The sequence below is a fragment of the Sapajus apella genome, unplaced genomic scaffold (genome assembly GCF_009761245.1).
Source record: "Sapajus apella isolate SASKATOON/1434 unplaced genomic scaffold, GSC_monkey_1.0 scaffold41, whole genome shotgun sequence".
NCBI classification, from domain to species: domain Eukaryota; kingdom Metazoa; phylum Chordata; class Mammalia; order Primates; family Cebidae; genus Sapajus; species Sapajus apella.
This window is the reverse complement of record NW_022436981.1, coordinates 10821293-10839948: the sequence shown is the minus strand read 5'-3', so window position 1 is coordinate 10839948 and position 18656 is coordinate 10821293. Positions and strand designations below refer to the sequence as shown.

General features: G+C 40.2%; 1 protein-coding gene across 4 annotated transcripts in view; it reads left to right on the top strand.

The window, feature by feature from the left end:
• Nucleotides 1-18656, top strand: part of ELOVL5 (ELOVL fatty acid elongase 5) — a 77973-nt gene that overhangs the window by 38269 nt on the left and 21048 nt on the right. For 3 of the 4 annotated variants that reach the window (XM_032299705.1, XM_032299706.1, XM_032299707.1), the window contains exons 2-3: nucleotides 9910-9975; nucleotides 13340-13527. In XM_032299705.1, the coding sequence (XP_032155596.1) occupies nucleotides 9918-9975; nucleotides 13340-13527 (246 nt within the window). In that variant the 5' untranslated portion in view covers nucleotides 9910-9917. Of the gene's footprint in view, nucleotides 1-9909; nucleotides 9976-13339; nucleotides 13528-17343; nucleotides 17425-18656 lie in introns of all 4 variants that reach the window. The other variant, XM_032299708.1, reaches the window with a different exon arrangement.

The window sequence follows — 18656 nt, the reverse complement described above, 5'->3', positions numbered from 1 at the left end:
GCAATACTGCTTGACCGTAGTAGACACTCATTAAATATTTGTTAACTCAGCGAGTCAACTGCTTTTCAAATGTCTGGTAGCACGAAGAGCAGTCATTCTGAGAATCATTGGACGCACAGAAATAAAACCACTCACGAGGATGACTGACTCCTGCACTTGATGGATTTTCTACCTTGCTTCACTGCAGCCTTGTGGGCATTAATTAGCTACTGTCAGCAAAGTTCTATGTGAAGGTAGAGTTCTAAGTCCACCTGTAGCAATCTGACCTTCACCCACGAGCAAGGAGCATTCTGTGTGTCCTTTTCCAAATAATAGTGCTTCACCCAATTAAAAGTTTATTACCATTTCTTCTGTTTTCGAAAGAAAACTAATTTGGCAGCTTTAAGATGGTAAAACTCCACAAGAGTAATTTTCTACCATTGTGAATCCTTTTCTGAATGCTCGTTTGTTGTGTGGATTGTTGTAAGTGGTCTTTGTCTTGACTCTGCACAGAACTGGGGGAAGAACTTTGAACTTGACTGTACATTCCATTCTTTAGCTGGAATAAGAATTCCCCTAGAATAAAGTTCTAAAATCATGTTACCCTCCCCCTACCAACTGCTGAAAACATTTTCTATATCTGAGTTTTTTAAGATCAAGTGTATTTATGTATTGCCTTTCAACACTAGAATAAATGTTTGTCTCCCAGGGGGAAAGAAATTCCCTTGAATGTTTAAGGTGTGTTTGTGTGTGTGTGTGTTCGTTTTTGTTTTTTATGGGCTCACACCTTGTAAGTGTCTTTACTCACAGTGTAGTAGATGAGAAGAGAGCATCTCCATTAGAGTTCCAGATCACTAGCACGAGAAAGTTTTCCCTGAGGAAATGCCATCTGTGTCTAGGATTTAGTCCGTGTTTTAGGATGCTGCCATTAAGGGCTCAGGTGTGCCATTTTCATTTGAAATAACAGGTGTATCTCCTCATTTATAGTATCACCAATAGAAAATTATTATACTCACAGAACAAATCAGAGTACTTGCTCTTAAAGAGTTTGGACCCTAAAGAGTTGCAGAGTTTGTTCCCATAATACCTGAACACAGAAGTATCTCAGTTATAGAAAAGTTGAAGTTCCCGTAAGCTAAATGAGGCGTCAGGACAGCAACAAGATGGGCAGCGGAGTGGAGGTAGGCTTCGTAACACCTAACCTGGGCCTTGGAGAAAAGGTTGGAAATGAAGGCAAGAGAGAACAGGGAGGAAGGACCACAGATAACAGCCACTGCAGTGACTCTCCACTGCGTTAGGAGAATGTCCTTCAGCAATGGTTAAAAAGTGCTTTTTAATTAACTAGTGGTAGCCAAGGAGCAGGAAGTGGAGGCTTCTCTTTTGACCCTGAACTTACTTTTGTACAACAGTTTGATTGTTGCAACATTTAAAATTTTCCCTTCCAGTTATCCATTATCCCAGAATAAAGTTGTTCTGCCTCCTTCAGTTGTGGAGCTAACCTGTGGCGTGCTTTGTAGAACATATCAGTACCCCAGTTTAGCAGTTACTCATCTAAAACCCCAAATAGGGCTGTGATTTTCTTCCTCTATGTATAATATATGGCAGGAAAAAGTGACTTTATCAGAGAATTACAAGAGTTTGTTTTTCCTTAGGATGGAGGTTAGAAAGTTTAGGAATTCTCCAGTGGGGGAAAAGAGAATGGCATAGATTCAGAGTGTTAGGATGCAGTACACAGTCAGATGTACCATTGTTGGTGTGGTAGATACTTTTGAGCCAAGATTTAATCCAGAGTTATTATTTATTTAAATGCCAGCACTTTAATAGGGATTCTGTTGTCAAGTTACTCTCATTTCTAAAGCTGGTTAGTATTTGGATGTCTTTCCTTTATGGTCTTCATGACAACATTTTGTATTTTAACATTCCTGAGCAAGATGTGGTTTTATTTGGGAGCTGATTTTCCCAACCTAGAAAAATCCTTTTAAATTCAAGAATCAGGGTTGTGACTACCAAATTAAAACACTGTTTAATTTTTCATTTTGTGTAATTGGCCACCAACTTGAAGAATGTTCTCATGCCTGCCTAACACAAGTTGACAGATAAAAGTTATGGATAGGGGCTGAGCACTGTGGCTCACACCTGTAATCCCAGCACTTTGGGAGCCAAGGCACGTGGATCACCTTAGGTCAGGAGTTTGAGACTAGCCTGGCCAACGTGGTGAAACCCTGTTTCTACTAAAAATAGAAAAATTAGCTGGGCATAGTGGCAGGCACCTGTAATCCAAGCTACTTGGGAGGCTGAGGCAGGAGAATTACTTGAACCTGGGAGGCAGAGGTTGCAGTGAGCTGAGATCATGCCACTGCACTCCGGCCTGGGTGACAAGAGTGAAACTCTGTCTCAAAAAAAAAAAGGTGATGGGAATGAGAGAAGAGAAAATGCAAGGAAATCTCAGTCAGACACCTGGCAGCACATGCGTTTGTGAACTCAGCTGACTCATTTTTAGGTGAACAATAACCATTTAAAAAAATAAAGCAGGATATGATGAAGTTAAGCTAGACAATAGCTAAATTTCTTCAATAAATACATTTTTAAGCCAAAAGGAATGTGACTTGACTGATTTCACAGGAAAGGGAGCTTTCAAAGCAAGCTGACTGCTACCTTAGAAGCCAGACAAACCAAGACTTGGCCCTAAAAAGATCTTTACTGCATTAGAGTCAGCAAACAGCCTGCTTGTGGATTTAGGAAATAAACTTTTCTTTGATATAATTCTTATAACAGCTCTTTACTGCAATAAATATTTTTTAAAATCTTGATACCTTTTAAAATAGATTTGCCTTAAGATCCCAGTACTTTTCCTTTACTGGGCAGCTTTCTCACTCTCGCCTGCTCCAGGTAGAAATGGCCAAGACGCTTAATATTTGTACTATCCATGAGACTACTTGCAACTGTGCCTTCTCCTCATTAACCCCAGCCACCTCCTTCTGTTGTTGCCACCGACCCCTGTTCTCTCATGTTCTGTTTTCCTTGGGAGCCAAGTGGAAAGGAGGAGGAGGGGGACTGATTTGCTGTAAAGCTTATTGTATTGTCCTTTTTCAAACATGCTTCTAGCAACTAGTTTGATTATTCGTTAAAAGTGAACGCTAATGTTGACTTAACCTCCCACACATGATTCACCTGGGCATCTACTGCTCCTGGAGGGAGTTCAGCAGTAGACAGACAAATTTTCCACATGAGCAGGACTTGCTTCAGGGCTTTGGTTTTTGCACTTTGTTCTGCTCATGTTAGCATTTCCAGGTTTTTGTATTCCAGGCTGTGGTAGCTCCAGTCTTTCTCTCGAATTCAGGCCCAAGGATCCTAAAATTCTCAAACACTTAGTGTAGTACATGGGGAAGGAGCTAGCTAGGAGCACAGAACTGATCTGAGGTGGTGAGGGTGATTCAGATGAAGGTATGCTGAACTCCTTCACACTCTCATGCTCCTTTGAGCTCTGTCTTTAAATACAGGGTAGTTTATAAAGAGAATGATCAGCTCCAATCAGTGTTCTGTAGTGAGATACTTAAAATGAGACACAATTATAATATAGTTGCATGGTTACCAAAAGCACTCCAGAATTTTATAATGGGAAGTGGCTTTTTAAACTAGGAGTATCTTTTTGAAAATGTGCATTAAAAAGAAATTCTTTAAAATTAGCTCTAATTTACCTGCCCACAATCCATTTTTACTGTCATTATTTCTGTATGTGGCTCATGAACTAGTGAATAGCTTTGGGAGACTGTTTCGTTGGTTTTTTTTTCCACTGGGCCCTATTACTACTCCCTGTTGTGACCTGTAATTCTCAGAAGCCCCCTAGGTTGCATGCAGGTCAGAGACTCCTGGTTAAAGAGGATGGGAATCAATGCTTTGGCTTGGTGTCAGTGTAGTATGGTTCCTGGGACCTGCTGACCACTCCCAGCCCTGTCCATTTTCCTGTCAGTATGTGGGAGACCAGCCAGATCAAAGAATAGCTTATTCTTTTGCTTCATGTAGGACCAAAGCTCCTTTTCCATGGGGCCTAGTGCCTGGGCTTGGTCCCTGCTAGTACAATTGTACAGAGCAGCTGTGTTCCCACGTGGCCCGGCTCACTAGGCTGCCTGTAGTGTGATTTGGGTTATTAAGAAGTTATGTCATTGGCCCACGTAGCTCAGAAGATGGGAAACCACACCAGTCAGGCCGACTGCAGACCTGGCAGTGTGATTGGGCATCTTGTGCAAAGTGGGTCATGCCGTTCCCATAAATCTGGATTACTAGGCAAAGTGTCAAGAGCTTTGCATAGCCCTGTGCCTCCCATTCCTTTAGTACAAAAGAGTATAGCTCAGCCCACAGACCACTCAGCAAGTGCCCAATTTACTTAACAGGACAGGGCAGCCCAGCCTGGTGATGAAGAATTCATTTGCTGAGACCTTTGTACTGTTCATGTGGCATAGCAGATGAGGCTCAGCAAGGAAGATGAGACTGAAAAGGGCACGTTGCTGGCAGTAGGGCTGCAGGCAGGGGGGTTAGGGGATGGTGGCAGTGTGTGCAGATAGGATTGGCACCTTCTTCTGTTCCCAGCCCGTTGGCCACATGCTCTTTGCAAGGTGTATCTCGTGATTGACCTCTGTCTATTGCTGAGCAAGGCCTGGGCACCAGGTAGGGCGGGGAGGACAGAAGGCCTCCCATATTGCAGCTGACTCCTATCCTGGCCTCTGATCCTTGTGCATGCCAGGCTAGCCCTGGTGCCAGGGCCATTGTGCTCATTTGTGCCTCTAAATGGAACACCCTTTCCCTTGGTAGGCATGTGGCTTGCTGTCACCATTCAGGCTCTGCTCCGTTGCCACCTTCTCGGGCAGCCTTCTGTGTTTTCAAAAATAAATTCCCACTCCATGATTGCACCCCTTTATTCTGCTGTATTTTTTCTTGCTAAGTTATTTTGCATATCATGTTGTATGTGTGTTTCTTTCTGCAGTTAATATATGTTTATGATCTTTCTCACCAGCCTGTAATCCCAGGGCTTTCAGGCCTCCGTGCCTGGCTTGTGGTAGGCATTTGGTAAGTGTGCGTTATGAATGAAAAGGGAGTACATGATTTTGAGGGACACTGGTTATGTGGCTGCCTTGACAAGCATGACATTGGATTGAGTAAATGATGAAGCTTTTGGTGAAGATGTCTCTTAGTAACCTGTGCAGAAACAAACAGCCTTGTCTGAGATTACAGTGAATGTCCAGTTGTGGGTGTGGTAAGGGAGAGTTTGGGGGAAATATTTCACATGTCAGAGTCAGGCCCAGAATCAGGCTTGGGATTCACAGATCAGGACACTCCTGATTAAGGCCTGTTGTCCAGGGGCTGCCTTTACCTGCCCCTTCTCCCTTTTCTTGTAGTCATTTCAGAAACAATAAGCAGGAGCAATAATTGGAATACTATTATAATTTCCCCCCAAATATCTGTTCTTTTAGAGAATGTTTTGCTGGCTATTTCAGTATATTCCTAAGTTTGATTGTGCAAAGTTCTGCAAACCTAAGAGAAAAATTCTCAAGCTGAGAAGAAATGCAGCCTAAGAACAGATGTACCGTTTTTGACAAAAATCATTTCTTGCGTGTGCTTTTGTAGAGAACACATTTCATTTTATAAAGATGAAAGAGTGCTCCTGTGCCTGCCAGCTTCTGCAGGGCCTCTGTTCAAGATGGTTTAGACTCAGATTATTCGGGACAGATGGCTTGTAACAGGATTCTTCAATATCTCCAAATACTAAATTCCACAGTCTCTTTTGGTAGCCTGCTGCTGGTTCAGTACTCTTGGACTGAAATTTTACCTTATGTTTAATCAAGCTGCTTTTCTGTTTCCACGATGTTAGCCTAGATTCTCAAATTGGACTATGTCCTAGGCATTTGTCCTTATGGTAATAGGTCATTTATTGCAATTCCTGGGCCTCATATTTTTCCAGGGCCACTATATCCCTCTCCACTCCCACCCCATCAATCTGTATTGTCATTTTGAAACATTTCTTCACTGTCGTTTCCAGCTTCTCTATTTTCTTCTTACATAGAAACTGACCCTGGCCACAGCCCTTTAAAAGATCTCTTAATTAAAAAGTAGAATGATCGATTCACTTATTTTTGTTAGACATACTCCTCCTGTTTGATCTCAGAATAATGTTTGAATTTTATTGTTACAGCATGGTTTTTAACATATCTTCAGCTTGTATTTGTATACATCATTCTACTGTCTGCTCATTTGCAAATTGGATTTTGTTTTTGCTTTACTGTACCTGGCTTCTTTTCCCCATTATGAATGTCTCGTTTTTTTCTAGGTCACCAGGTATGCACCTTTAGCTGTATCCCTATTTTACAATCCTTGGTATTAATATACAGTAGGTGCTGGATATTTGTGTTTTTAATTAGTACATTCATTTTAGTTTTGTCTTTCATGTTTAAGTAATGTCTCTTTCTGATAAGATTCTCTCCTCTCCTGATACATTATTAACTTCCCCCACCCCGCCACCTTTTGTTGCTGCCCCTCTAGGGGTGTGTTAGGGCTTAGAAGTGGACATTGTGGGTTGTCAGAATGATTGGGGCTCACTGATGGCATGTAGTGGACAGGGACCAAGGACAATTAATGATCCTCAATATACAGGACATTGATTGTTTCCACTGGAATGCAGCAGTGCCCCTGCTGAGAAGCAAAGACAGCCATGGGTGGTTGAGAGTATTCATCATGGAGCCAGTCCTGTGGCAGACATACATTCAGAAACTTGTATTGAGGGCTTCCTACATGCCAGACACTGCTCTAAGGGCCTTATTTATATTAAATTATTTAATCTTCTTAAAGGCAGTTAGTTTGGTCTTTTCCCCATTTTTCAGAAAGATTAAATAACTTGTCCATGGTCACACTGCTAATAAGTGAAAAAAATGGGAAGTTTCAAACCCTAGTTTTGTATAAAGAGCCTAGCATTGACCCTGCTTCAAGTCCTTTCATGCTTAATACCTGATTATTGTACATTTAATGTGACCCATTAGTAAGTAACTTAATATTACCCATTTGCTAATAGGATCTGGGGTTTTTGTTTGTTTGTTTTCGTTTTTGTTTTTTGAGACAAAGTCTTGCTTTGTCGCCAGGCGCCAGGCTAGAGTGCAGTGGCGCAATCTCGGCACACTGTAACCTCCGCCTCGTGGGTTCAAACAATTCTCCTGCCTCAGCCTCCCGAGTAGCTGGGACTACAGTCATGCACCACCACGCCCAGCTAATTTTTGTATTTTTTAGTAGAGAAGGGGTTTCACCATGTTGGCCAGGATGGTTTCGATCTCTTGACCTCGTGATCTGCCTACCTCAGCCTCCCAAAGTGCTGGGATTACAGGCATGGGCCAGGATCTAGGTTTTAAAATGCCTTGGAGGAAGGTGTCTGTCCCCAGCAAGCAGCTTGTCCATCAGTTATTCAGTCCATTAGTCATAGCCTTTATGACCTTGTTCCTCTTTATTTCCTTTTATTGGGCTGTTTGGGATGCAGCCAGTGGGGAGCAGGGAACCCTGCTACCTCCATGTATATGACCCACCATACATCACAGATGAAGTTAAATTGTGTTGGTGTAGTTTTGATGTCACAAAATCATAAAGGTTGTCTTCCAAAACTTGGATTTTCTAGATGATTTTCAATAGATGTTAAAAAAATAGACACAGCCAAATTATCTTTTAGCCAGTGCACTTCCTGAACCCGCCTCGGGCAGAACTTACAATAGCCCTTAATAGGTAAGACATGTTTTATTTAACTGTGTTTTAAAAAGGAATTCTCTTTAGGAAATGTAAAGCTAAACCTATTCTCTTCAGCACCAGGATTTTCTGGAATTTCTTGTCTCTCCTGAAGTGGTTCAATCTAGGAGAGGAAAATGGCTTAGGACCAAAATGGCCTTTCTTAGGAATACAGTGCATTAGTACTCTCTCACCATGAGGGAGTGCATTCTAAGACCCCGCAGAATAGACCCCAGAATCTGCAGATAGCATCCAACACTATGTTACATATACTGTGTTTTTTCCTATGTGTATGTACCTGTAATGAAGTTTAATTTGTAAATTAGGCAAAGTAAGAGATTAACAACAATAACTAATAATAACATAGAACAAGTAAGTAAAATAAAAGCAAAGTTATTTGAATATGAGCACTGCGATCCTGAGGCAGTTGACCTATAACCCAGAAGGCTACTAAGTGACTCAAGGGTGAAGAAGTGTCTACAGTGAGGATACAGTGACAAAGGGATGATTCATATCTCAGGCAGGATGGAATGGGACCGCAGGAGATTTCATCATGCTACTCAGAACGGTGTGCAATCTACAACTTATGAATTGTTTATTTCTGGAATTTCCGACCTATGTGTTAAAATTTTGTTGGACTGCAGAAATAAACTTGTGCTAAGGCTGTATAACTATTGAGGGACAAAGGTGGCTGACCTGGTTGTTGGCAGATGTGTAGGGGTTGGGGGCTGGTGCCTTCATTTCCAGCCATGAGTTAGTATCAGCATCCTCCCCAATCCCCCTTGGGCAGGAAAGCTGTCAGGACAGAACCCTGTTACCTACTTTGAAAGTGTCGTTTATGGCTCCTCCTATCTCTACCTCCCATCTCATCTGTATTGACTTAATTGTAACTACTACAACCATTAGATAATTTTGTGGATAAAGTAGTTTATCTTAAAATTAGCTAGAAAATACATATGCTTCAGTGTGGCAAGCCAAGGAAGAGAAGTATTGCCAGATGATTAACAGCTTAGTTAATAAAATCAGTTTTGCCTTTGCCCTTGGAAGTTATGAAATTGATGATTGTTTCTGTAAGAAGAATAGCCAGGAGAGTTGGAAATATGTGTCTCCTAACTTTAATGTAGAAAATCTAGTCAATATGCATATGAAAAGTTGCTTAGCTACACTCTACATGTAAGCCTTAAATGGGGAGAAGGTAGGGAGCTGTAGAATCTTAGAAGATGGAGGTAAATTTTTAACTGCTATCTCCAAGATGCTTTATTACATGAAATTAAGCAAGTAATATATACATACTTCTATATATAATAGTATTTTTCTTAGTTTATTTTTTTTACTGTGATCTCCACAGTAAGAATATATTTTACATCACAGCAGAGTACATCATTATAATAAAACTAAAGTTTTATGAAACTATATTCATTCTCACTAGGAACAAAGCATTCTGATTCTCTTTTATGATCAGTTATTATTTTTAATGCTAAGTTGGCATGATCATCTACTAATGGGTTACAGCCCACAATGTGAAAACATCCGTTTAGCATGACCTCTTGGTGCTCAAAAGAGGAGAAATCTCTGGAAGTATACTGCAGAAATGTTACCATAAGGTTCCTTGTGATGCATGGCTTGGGGATTGCAGTTGAGGGAACTAATGAGATTTTTGCCCCCTTTTTTTTCATTTTTAATATTTGAATTTTTTTAAATTGTAGACATGAAGTACTGTAAAATAATAATTGATAAAAGTAAGAAGCAGAATTGTCTTTTCACTGGTATTCCATTCCCTCATGCGGCTCTTCCTTGTCTTACCTCAAGTCCTCAGTTGCTGCCCAGACAGGATCTTTTCCTGTCTGCCACCTCTCATTCCAGTTAGTTCCACTTTTCTCCCCACTGAGATTTCAGCTTCACAGAAAGAGTTTTTATGGAACTGAGAAGAGAAGTTCAGAAAACTGGCACTTCATTTATCAAGTGAATTCACAGAATTGTGTCTTTCCTTTTGATGTTCAAGTTGGAGCTAGCACAGAAGTTACTTTAGTGAATTAAAAAAAAAATTCTTTTAACCTAAGGAACTTAATCTTGTCTGTAACATATTCTTTGAAAAGAATGTATTCTTTTATGAAAAAAAGACTGTATAAAAACATTTTGAGTAGAGATTAATCAGTATCTTTTTTTCCTTAATAGGTTTTAAAATGGAACATTTTGATGCATCACTCAGTACCTATTTCAAGGCATTGCTAGGCCCCCGAGGTAAGGTGGTTTTTGGTTTTGCTTACCTTCTGCGGCATTACTCCCTGCCTATAGTCACTTGTAAATATTGCATGAGGAGATTCTAGAAAATGTTAGCACTTTCTGTGATAAGTCCAAAACTTTATCCTGGATAACAAGGGGCTTGGAGAAGTCTCTGACAGAGACACCTGCTGTGGGTGGTCCTCGTTGACTTTAACTGGAGTTCAAAAATATGCTATAAAGCTTATAGCCTGCGAGTACGGTAGATTTCACCATTATCGGTGGCATGTTTTTCTCAATTCTTGGCAGTCTCTAAAAGAAACTAGTTTCCAAAATACAGTGTTGCAATAGGAGTTTAAAACTCTTCCCCTTTTACAATTTTAAGGGCTTTTTGAAGTCCTCTTGTTTCATATCACGGCAACTCACTGGTAAATATGCACCTGGACCTTACTTGCTGTATCTTTTAGAAAGTAAATCAGCTCCGTATTGCCATCTTTTGATCTCATCTGTAAATATCTTTTAAAGTCATTTCTATAAAGAAAGAACTTCTTAGGCTAACCGAAAGATTCACAGAAAAACTGGAAATGGCGTTTAAACAGACGAAAAGAGTCTCAGTTTCTCATGATTTTTAAAATACAAAAGAAATAACAAAAGAACTTAGTCTATTAGCATGGCAGAGATGAAATAATAGGTTTCATGCCACCTGCCATAATAGTGAAGGCGTGGAGAAAGTCAAAATTGATGCAACCTCTCTGAAAGGCTGTTTGCCTTCTGATGGAAGTAAAATGCACATGCCCTTTTACCTAGCCATTCTACTCCTAAACTTTATCCTTGATCCGTTAAGCAACGATACAGATCAGGATGCTCATTACAGCATTATTTGTCAACGAATCATCTGGACACCTGTCAGTAGGGGACAAGTTAAGTAAACTAATGTATGGCCAGTTGAAAAGAACAAAAAAGAATAAGTTAGATCCACCTGTATGTGCTTAGGTTGGGATAGTGCCTTACTTTAGCTGTAAGGGACAAAAAAATTCAACTCTAAGTGGCTAAAACAGTAATGAAAATTACTAGCTTTCATTACCAGGCAGGGCAATTCCGTAGTTATTTCAGGGATTATATGATACAACCGAGGATCCTTGTTCTTGTCATTTGCTACTTTGCCACACCCAGGTATCAGCAGCTCTGTCCTCAGAATGGGTCCCCTACCTCATATAGTTGTAGGATGGCTGTAGTAGCTCTAAGCAGCACATCCAGAGGAAGAAAAAAAGGTTTCATTTGTATGATTTTAAACATAAGGAAGCTGTTTCCCAGAGCCCTTTGCCAGCTATCATCCCTCAGAACTCACTGGCCACAGTGTTTCACATGCTCCTGCCTGAACCAGTCACCAGAGAGGGGGTTAGGACCTCCACAGATTGGCTGGATCCTGAGGATTCTCCACCTGGGGCTGGAATTCAGGTCAGCTGCCCTGGAAGCACTCTGCAGTATGGGAGGATGAATACCTGCCAATTTGGAAAGATGAAGATCTGTGGCAAAATGAATAAAGCAAAGTGTAAATCAGAGCTTTAAGTAAAAAAAAAAAAAAAAAAAAAAAGGAGATTTGTGTGTATTTATTGTTTTTGATATATGTGTTCGCACAAAACATCTAACAGTCTAATGTTAGTTGCTCAGTGGGAACTGGTTTTCTTAAAATTGATAGCCAAGGCCCAAAGCTGAGAACAAAAGGTGTTAAGCATCCCCTTAAAGTCAGTCCCTGGGGCTAGCAACTTCCCTGATGACTTCTAAGAACAACCAGTTCTGCAGGAGTGATAGTAACATGTGACCCTAGCATAACTAATGGGGAGGGTGTAGAGGGCAAGTTCCTCTGAAGCCAAAGAAAGCAAGCCGTGAGAGAAATGCTGGGCAAGTTTAGTGTGTACAGTGCAAGAAAGGAAGACTGACAGTTCCTCAAGTGGACATATGCTTTATTGAGCCTTGTTCTGTGAAACCAAGGAGAAAACTAGTGGAGAGAGTAGCAAGCTGGTCCAGCCTGGAAGGGATCAAAGTCCTCCCAACTGCTGCTTCTCCGTAAACCCAGGAGGTGAATGCTGCATGTGCCTCAAGCTCTGGAGTTGTGAGCCCTGGTGGGTAGTTGAGATTGAGGAGCCACAGGTTTTGGGGGAAGATCGTAGCAGGGTGTAAAGGGAAGCATGCTTCAGAGGCAGCTGCTGGGGTCAGCCAGAGGATGAAGTTGAATTTTTCAGGGGACAGATAACACCTAGGGTATCTGGCTGCCAAGGAGTTTCCCGCCATCCAAGAAGAGGTTATCAGTTTGCTGCTGGCAGCTACTTGACCTGTTTTCCTCTCCCTTCTCCTCCCTGCCAAAGAAAAGGAATGGGGCAAGGGAGGCCCTTCCTATACCAATAGCTCCCTTGGATCCACCTAGGTCTTCTCTCTCAAGCTACTACTCCTCAGTTCCTTAAATACTGCACTTTAAGTAGGCACTTAATCTGATCATTGCTGCTTTACCTTCATGTTTTGTTTTGTTTTCGTTTTTATTTATTTTTATTTTTGAGATGGAGTCTCGCTCTGTTGCCCAGGCTGGAGTGCAGTGGCATGATCTCAGCTCACTGCAACCTCCACCTCCCAAGTTCAAGCGATTCTCCCACCTAGGCCTCCCAAGTAGCTGGGATTGCAGTTGCGTGCCACCATGCCCAGCTAATTTTTGTATTTTTGGTAGAGACAGGGTTTCACCATGTTGGCCAGGCTGGTCTCGAACTCCTGACCTCAGGTGATCTGCCCGCCTCAGCCTCCCAAAGTGCTGGGATTACAGGCGTGGGCCACTGCATCCGGCCTTTGTTTTGTTTATAAATCATTGTCCCCGCTGCTGTTGACCGTTACACTCATAGCAGATACTGCCTTTCTGATCAGTGCCAGTGTCACTAACCTGGCTAAGCGGCACGTTTTCTGAGTCTGCACATGCTGGCCACACCTGCTGACACTCGACTGAGGTGATCGCCTGAGATGATGGAGGACTTCAGAGTTCAGGGACTGCCGTTTCCTGGGTTTCATCACCCTATGTGTAATCCAGTAAACCTGGTTAATAAATCCAGTTAGTGGGAAAAGTAGCCTTCTCTTTGTTTTCTTCTTAAATTATCTGGAAAGAATGTTTTTATTATGATTTTACTTAGCAAAAACCATGAATAATATGTTGTTATTCAGAGCTGTAATAAGGAGCTTCACCTTGTTTGATATGTATTGAAAATTCATGCCTCCTGTCCTGATTGCTTTATTGGAATTAGGAACATTAACACCAGGTGACTTTTATATCATCGAAGTTAGAGAAATATTTTTAATGTTTGAAAAGTTGTGATTATTTTTATATATAATTAATTTTTTTTTTCAGATACCAGAGTAAAAGGATGGTTTCTACTGGACAATTATATACCTACGTTTATCTGCTCTGTCATATATTTACTAATTGTATGGCTGGGACCAAAATACATGAGGAATAAACAGCCATTCTCTTGCCGGGGGATTTTAGTGGTGTATAACCTTGGACTCACGCTGCTGTCTCTGTATATGTTCTGTGAGGTAAGTCAAAGATTAATATAGTCTTCCTCTCACTTAAATGCACTCATACTGCTGTCCTGAATTGTATTCCTAAATGAGGAAAGGTGGCCACTTGGCTGGGTGAGCAAGTATCTTAATGCATTTTGAGTGTGTTTTAAAATTGATTTTTCAAAATGTCAGAGTTGTTTATACAAGTATGCCTTCTAGAATAGCTGAAATAGAAGCCTTTGTTATTGATTCTTTTGTTATGTTTCATATGATATTCAAAATTAAAATATTTTTAGAAATACTTTTATGCAAGCAAAATAGAGTGGAAAATGAACAAAATGTGAAAAACACATGTGAGAGCATTTTATTATTAAGCATTAATAAGTGCTTGCTTCTTGTTTGAAGGCAGAGGAGGAAGGAAGTGGGTGGTACTTGTGTTTGGTATGTTTTGTGGCATATCACCCTCTGTTTGATCTGATAACTTGTCAGATCTCACAGTTGTTTTTTAAAAGCTAAGAAGAGTGACTGGTGATATCTACATTTAAGTTTTGAATTGTCTGTGTGAGTTCAGGCCCAGTTATTTCTTTTATATAACTGGAATGTTGAAAATCACATTTGATGATCTCAAAGGCAAATATTACAGCTTAAAAATGGAAGAAAAATCAGAATAAACCCTTCTCCCTGTTTTGAAGGGATAACACTATAACCTTTAAAGCTAAAATGAGGAGGAAAGCTGCTCTCCGGTGGTAAGCAGTTTGTGTACGTTTTTTCTGGGAAAGCCTACTCACTTTTCATGCTTAAAACACAAACCTATTTCCAAGTCTTATGGAGAATTCAGCTATGGATAAAACAAATGTTCAAGCACTTCTGTATAGGTTTTCAGTGTTTTATTTTGGTTGTAGCTCTTCAAGGAGTAGTAAAGAAGAAGGTAGAGGTGGGAGGGAAAGGATAGATACAAACATGAATCTTAAAATTAGTGTTCAGAGGAAAAAATGAATTCTTCATCAGCCTCAGGCCGTGATGGTGTCTCCCTGGCTGCACATGGTGGAGTGCAGGAATGTGGTCGTGTGCAAGCGTGTCTGATTATCAGAGGTGTTGCAGCTGTGGGGTATCTGTGTCTTGTTCTCCCATGTATGTTTCATAAGCCAAGGTACATTCTGACTATAATGGTAGACGCTACTAGCATTGTTTTTATGCTTGACACTCCAAGAAATGCTTACAACTCCTTTTTTTTTTTTTGCTTTTTTTCTGTCCTATTCTAGAATGAAGGCAGTTTAATTAGCCTCCAAGATGGAGATTGCAGGACTGGAGGCAGGGGAAGTGCACAGGAGTGACTCCTGGCCCCAGCACTGTGCACATCTCTGTGTTCAAGGGACAAACCACAGCAAGCTGTCAGGTTTCTCAGAGTGAACTGTTTACTTTTCCATAATTGATAGATAATAGAACCATTTCTTTAAGAGAATTCTTATGTAAGAGTTTTTTATTATTATTGCACATAGCAAAATTATAGAGAAAAATATTTCATGTGATTAATTTTTAGAGAACTTAAGCATTTGCCTTATATATTTCTTAAGCCCTGGATATATAGCTATAATTCTATCATTTATCCTCTCTTAAGCAGATGATTTCCTGGTAAAGAGGAGAAGGAAAATGCTGTATAAATTATAGCTGTGTGTATCTGAGTGGATGTAGGGGGTTCTGAACACATTGTAATAGAAAGTATAGATTTTCCTCTGATAGCTTGGTGAGAACAGAAGACTTTGAGCAGTGACTAAGCACTGAATACAGAAATTTAAGAAATATACAGAATAGGGAAACTACATTTTTAACTCACAGCTTAGAGTCCATAAGAGGGAATAGACAAGGAGGCAGTGTTTCCTTAAATCGAGTTTACAAAAAGCTATCCAGATCAGATATACCCACGTTGAAAATAAGCCCTAGTGCTCCAAGTTGGTGGTATTTACATTTGATTTTTCTCTGATTTTTCTCCTATACATATGTAAAACCCAGTAAATCCATTATCATGTGTCCTTTTTCAAGCTTTGAATTTCATTTTAGCTAGACATTTCTCTTTTTCTGTTTTGTTGTTGTTGTTTTGTTTTTTGAGACAGAGTTTCGCTCTTGTTGCCCAGGCTGGAGTGCAGTGCCACTATCTCAGCTCACTGCAACCTCTGCCTCCTAGCTTCAAGCGATTCTTTTGCCTCAGCCTCCCAAGTAGCTGGAACAGGCACGCGCCACCACTCCCAGCTAATATTTTGTATTTTTAGTAGAGACAGCGTTTCACCAAGTTGGCCAGGCTGGTCTCAAACTCCTGACCTCTGGTGATCCACCCGCCTTGGCCTCCCAAGTGCAGGGGTTACAGGGGTGAGCCACAGTGCCCGACCATTTTTCTTTTTTTACTTAGCATTTCTACTCCATCGAATGCTTAAGACACAGAAGGGCAGTCATGGAGTTTTACTGTGGAACTCATTTTAGAGAAATGTCCCAGGAGTTAGAGCCATTCTCTTGTGGGCACACATCTGTAATGGTCATTATTTTAGTTTTTATTTACCTTCCTGCTTATCTGCATGTTTGGGGCTGTAAATAATTTTTTTTAATAAGTAGTCTTAGATATTTTTTTAATTTAATTTGTTATTTAATTCTGTGGCATAAATTCACAGCTGCTTTAGTGAGTTCTAGATTAATACAAATAAAATTAACTGTCACTTAAAGGAGACAGGAAGAAGTGTGGTTTTTTATTTGTTTGTTTGTTTGAGACAGGGTCTCACTCTGTTGCCCAGGCTGGAGTACAGTGGTGCTCACTGCATCCTTGCCTCCTGAGCTTAAGTGATCCTCCCACCTCAGCCTTCGTAGTGGCTGGGACTACAGAAACATGCCACCACGCCTAGCTGATTTTTCGTATTTTTCATAGAGGCAAGGTTTCATCATGTTGCTCAGGCTGGTCTTGAACTCGTAGGCTCAAGTGATCCACCCACCTCTGGCTCCCAAACTGCTGGGATTACAGACGTGAACCACCACATCTGGCCAATAGGAAGAAGTCTTTAAAGAAGGAAGATGATCAGAAGGAAATGAAAGGGAGTCATTGAAACTTTAAATTTACTAGAAGAAAAATAACCAAACCCACATTTTAAAACTTTGAAACTAAGTTTAAAATGTAGAAGGAATACAGACTTGTTCATAGTTTGTGTATTTGGTAGAAACAAAATTAAAAGGAGAGAAGAGGTCTTACTTACGATTATCTCATTACCTTTAGTGTTTATTTCCAGGAAAAAGGTCGTAGATCCCTGATTTGGAACATATTTGAATTAGTAGTATGTTTTAACTTGAAAGTATTGGATTTATAGCAATCTTTTACGCTTTTGCTTATTAGGGGTTGTCATGGTGAAGGCTCAGAAATGAAATTTCAAGTTATACAAGACAAACAACTTAGTTTGCATTAGTTACTTAGCTTTGTAAAAGTGTGCCTTTACGGCAAATATAAAAATCATGTGTGCCTTTTAACCCCCTGACATTCAGGGCATATGTCTTCTGAAGAGAAGCCTGATTTTTCAGACTATCCATCTGTCTTTTCTCTTGTCTCCAGTCCCAAAATTGAGAAGCTCTGCCTATATGGTGCCAAACGGTGGCTTTCCCTCACTCTGCCTTATCTACTGGACCAGGTTTCCCCTGACCTGCCCAGTGAGCTATCAAAGCCACTTTTAACTCCTTTGTTAGAATGTTACAGGAGGTTTCCCTCTTTGGCAGCTGCTCTGTCCTCATGTGAAGCCAGTTAATGTGCCTGCTCTTCTCCTGCTGTGCCTCTGACCTCTTAGACCCTAAGCAGAGAGGATCTAATTGTGTTTGTTACAGTCCAAAAGGGAACAACCCCGTCGATCCACCTGTGCCTCACTCACTGATCCTTGGACTCAGCAGCAGCTGCCAGGAAACAGGGTCAGTGTTGTGCAGTGCACATGGCTTTGAATCCCCCAGGAACACTGTTGAAAGGATGGCTGGCTCCTTTCCTCAGAAGGAGGCATTCTGGCCTTGCTTAGTTGGTCCATTATGCTCAGCTCTACTCAAACCCCAGCAGGCTCTTTCATTCTCCTGGACTCTACCCCTTAAAACTCCCTCTTCTGCCTGGCAGTCTCCCTCTCACTTTGGAGGACTGTGCTGAAGGATCCAATTCCTCTGTGAAGCCTTGAGTGTACTGAGGGAGAGGACTCATCTCTAGAGAGAGATTTTTTTTCCCCCAGCCTTTTTGGCATCTCATTGTTCCCAAGGACTTGGATGCATTCCTTTCAAAGTCCTTTCATGATATACCCCTTAGCATCCCATCCCTGCCCCACCGACACTCACTGGCTTAGGCTAGAATGAAAAGGTATTTTCCCCATCTGTTTTATCCCATTGTCACTATAGCTGAGTACTCCATCAAATGTATCCTGAGTATTAGGATACAAAAATGAAGTAAACATAAGACCAATATTTTCAAGTTACTTAGCAGTCAAAGATAAATCATGGGTTACAGACAAGATTATTTTTTGAGTATCTATATATGTTTCCTCCCTTGCAGTTAGAACTGTTATGTTGTGAATGTGAATAGTGTGAGAGAATGAGTTTTAAAATATTCAGCACACTTAAAATGTAATTTTGAAAAAAAATATTGGTAGTTGGATGGATACATCTGGCTTGGCATAAATCCAAACTTATTCTTTCTTCTTTAAAATTTTTATTTTAAATTGTAATTTTGGAACTATTTGAAAATAATTAAAATTATATCGATAATATCTGTATAGCTGATAAATGCTTGATTTTTGTTTGTTTAAATAAGAAGACATTACAAAAATGCATCTAAAGTACAGTTCCTTTCCAGACCTCTTCTAAAGTTTGTACAGTTTTCCTCTGTATATATTTTTACTGCATATATCTGTATATATGACAATACATAGTATATTCTAAGATAGTTTTTAAAAACTATATGTGAATGGTATATAATTAAACTCAAGTTGATTTTTTTCAGTCATTCTTGTTGAATTTATCTTTGAGTCATAAATTAATTTATTATAATTATATAATTAATTATAGTTAATTATAAATTAATTCATTTTAACTGCTTTGTAGTATTTCAGTGTTGGAATTTATTACACCATTTTATAAGTATTTCTTTGGATGGATATGTAGGTTGT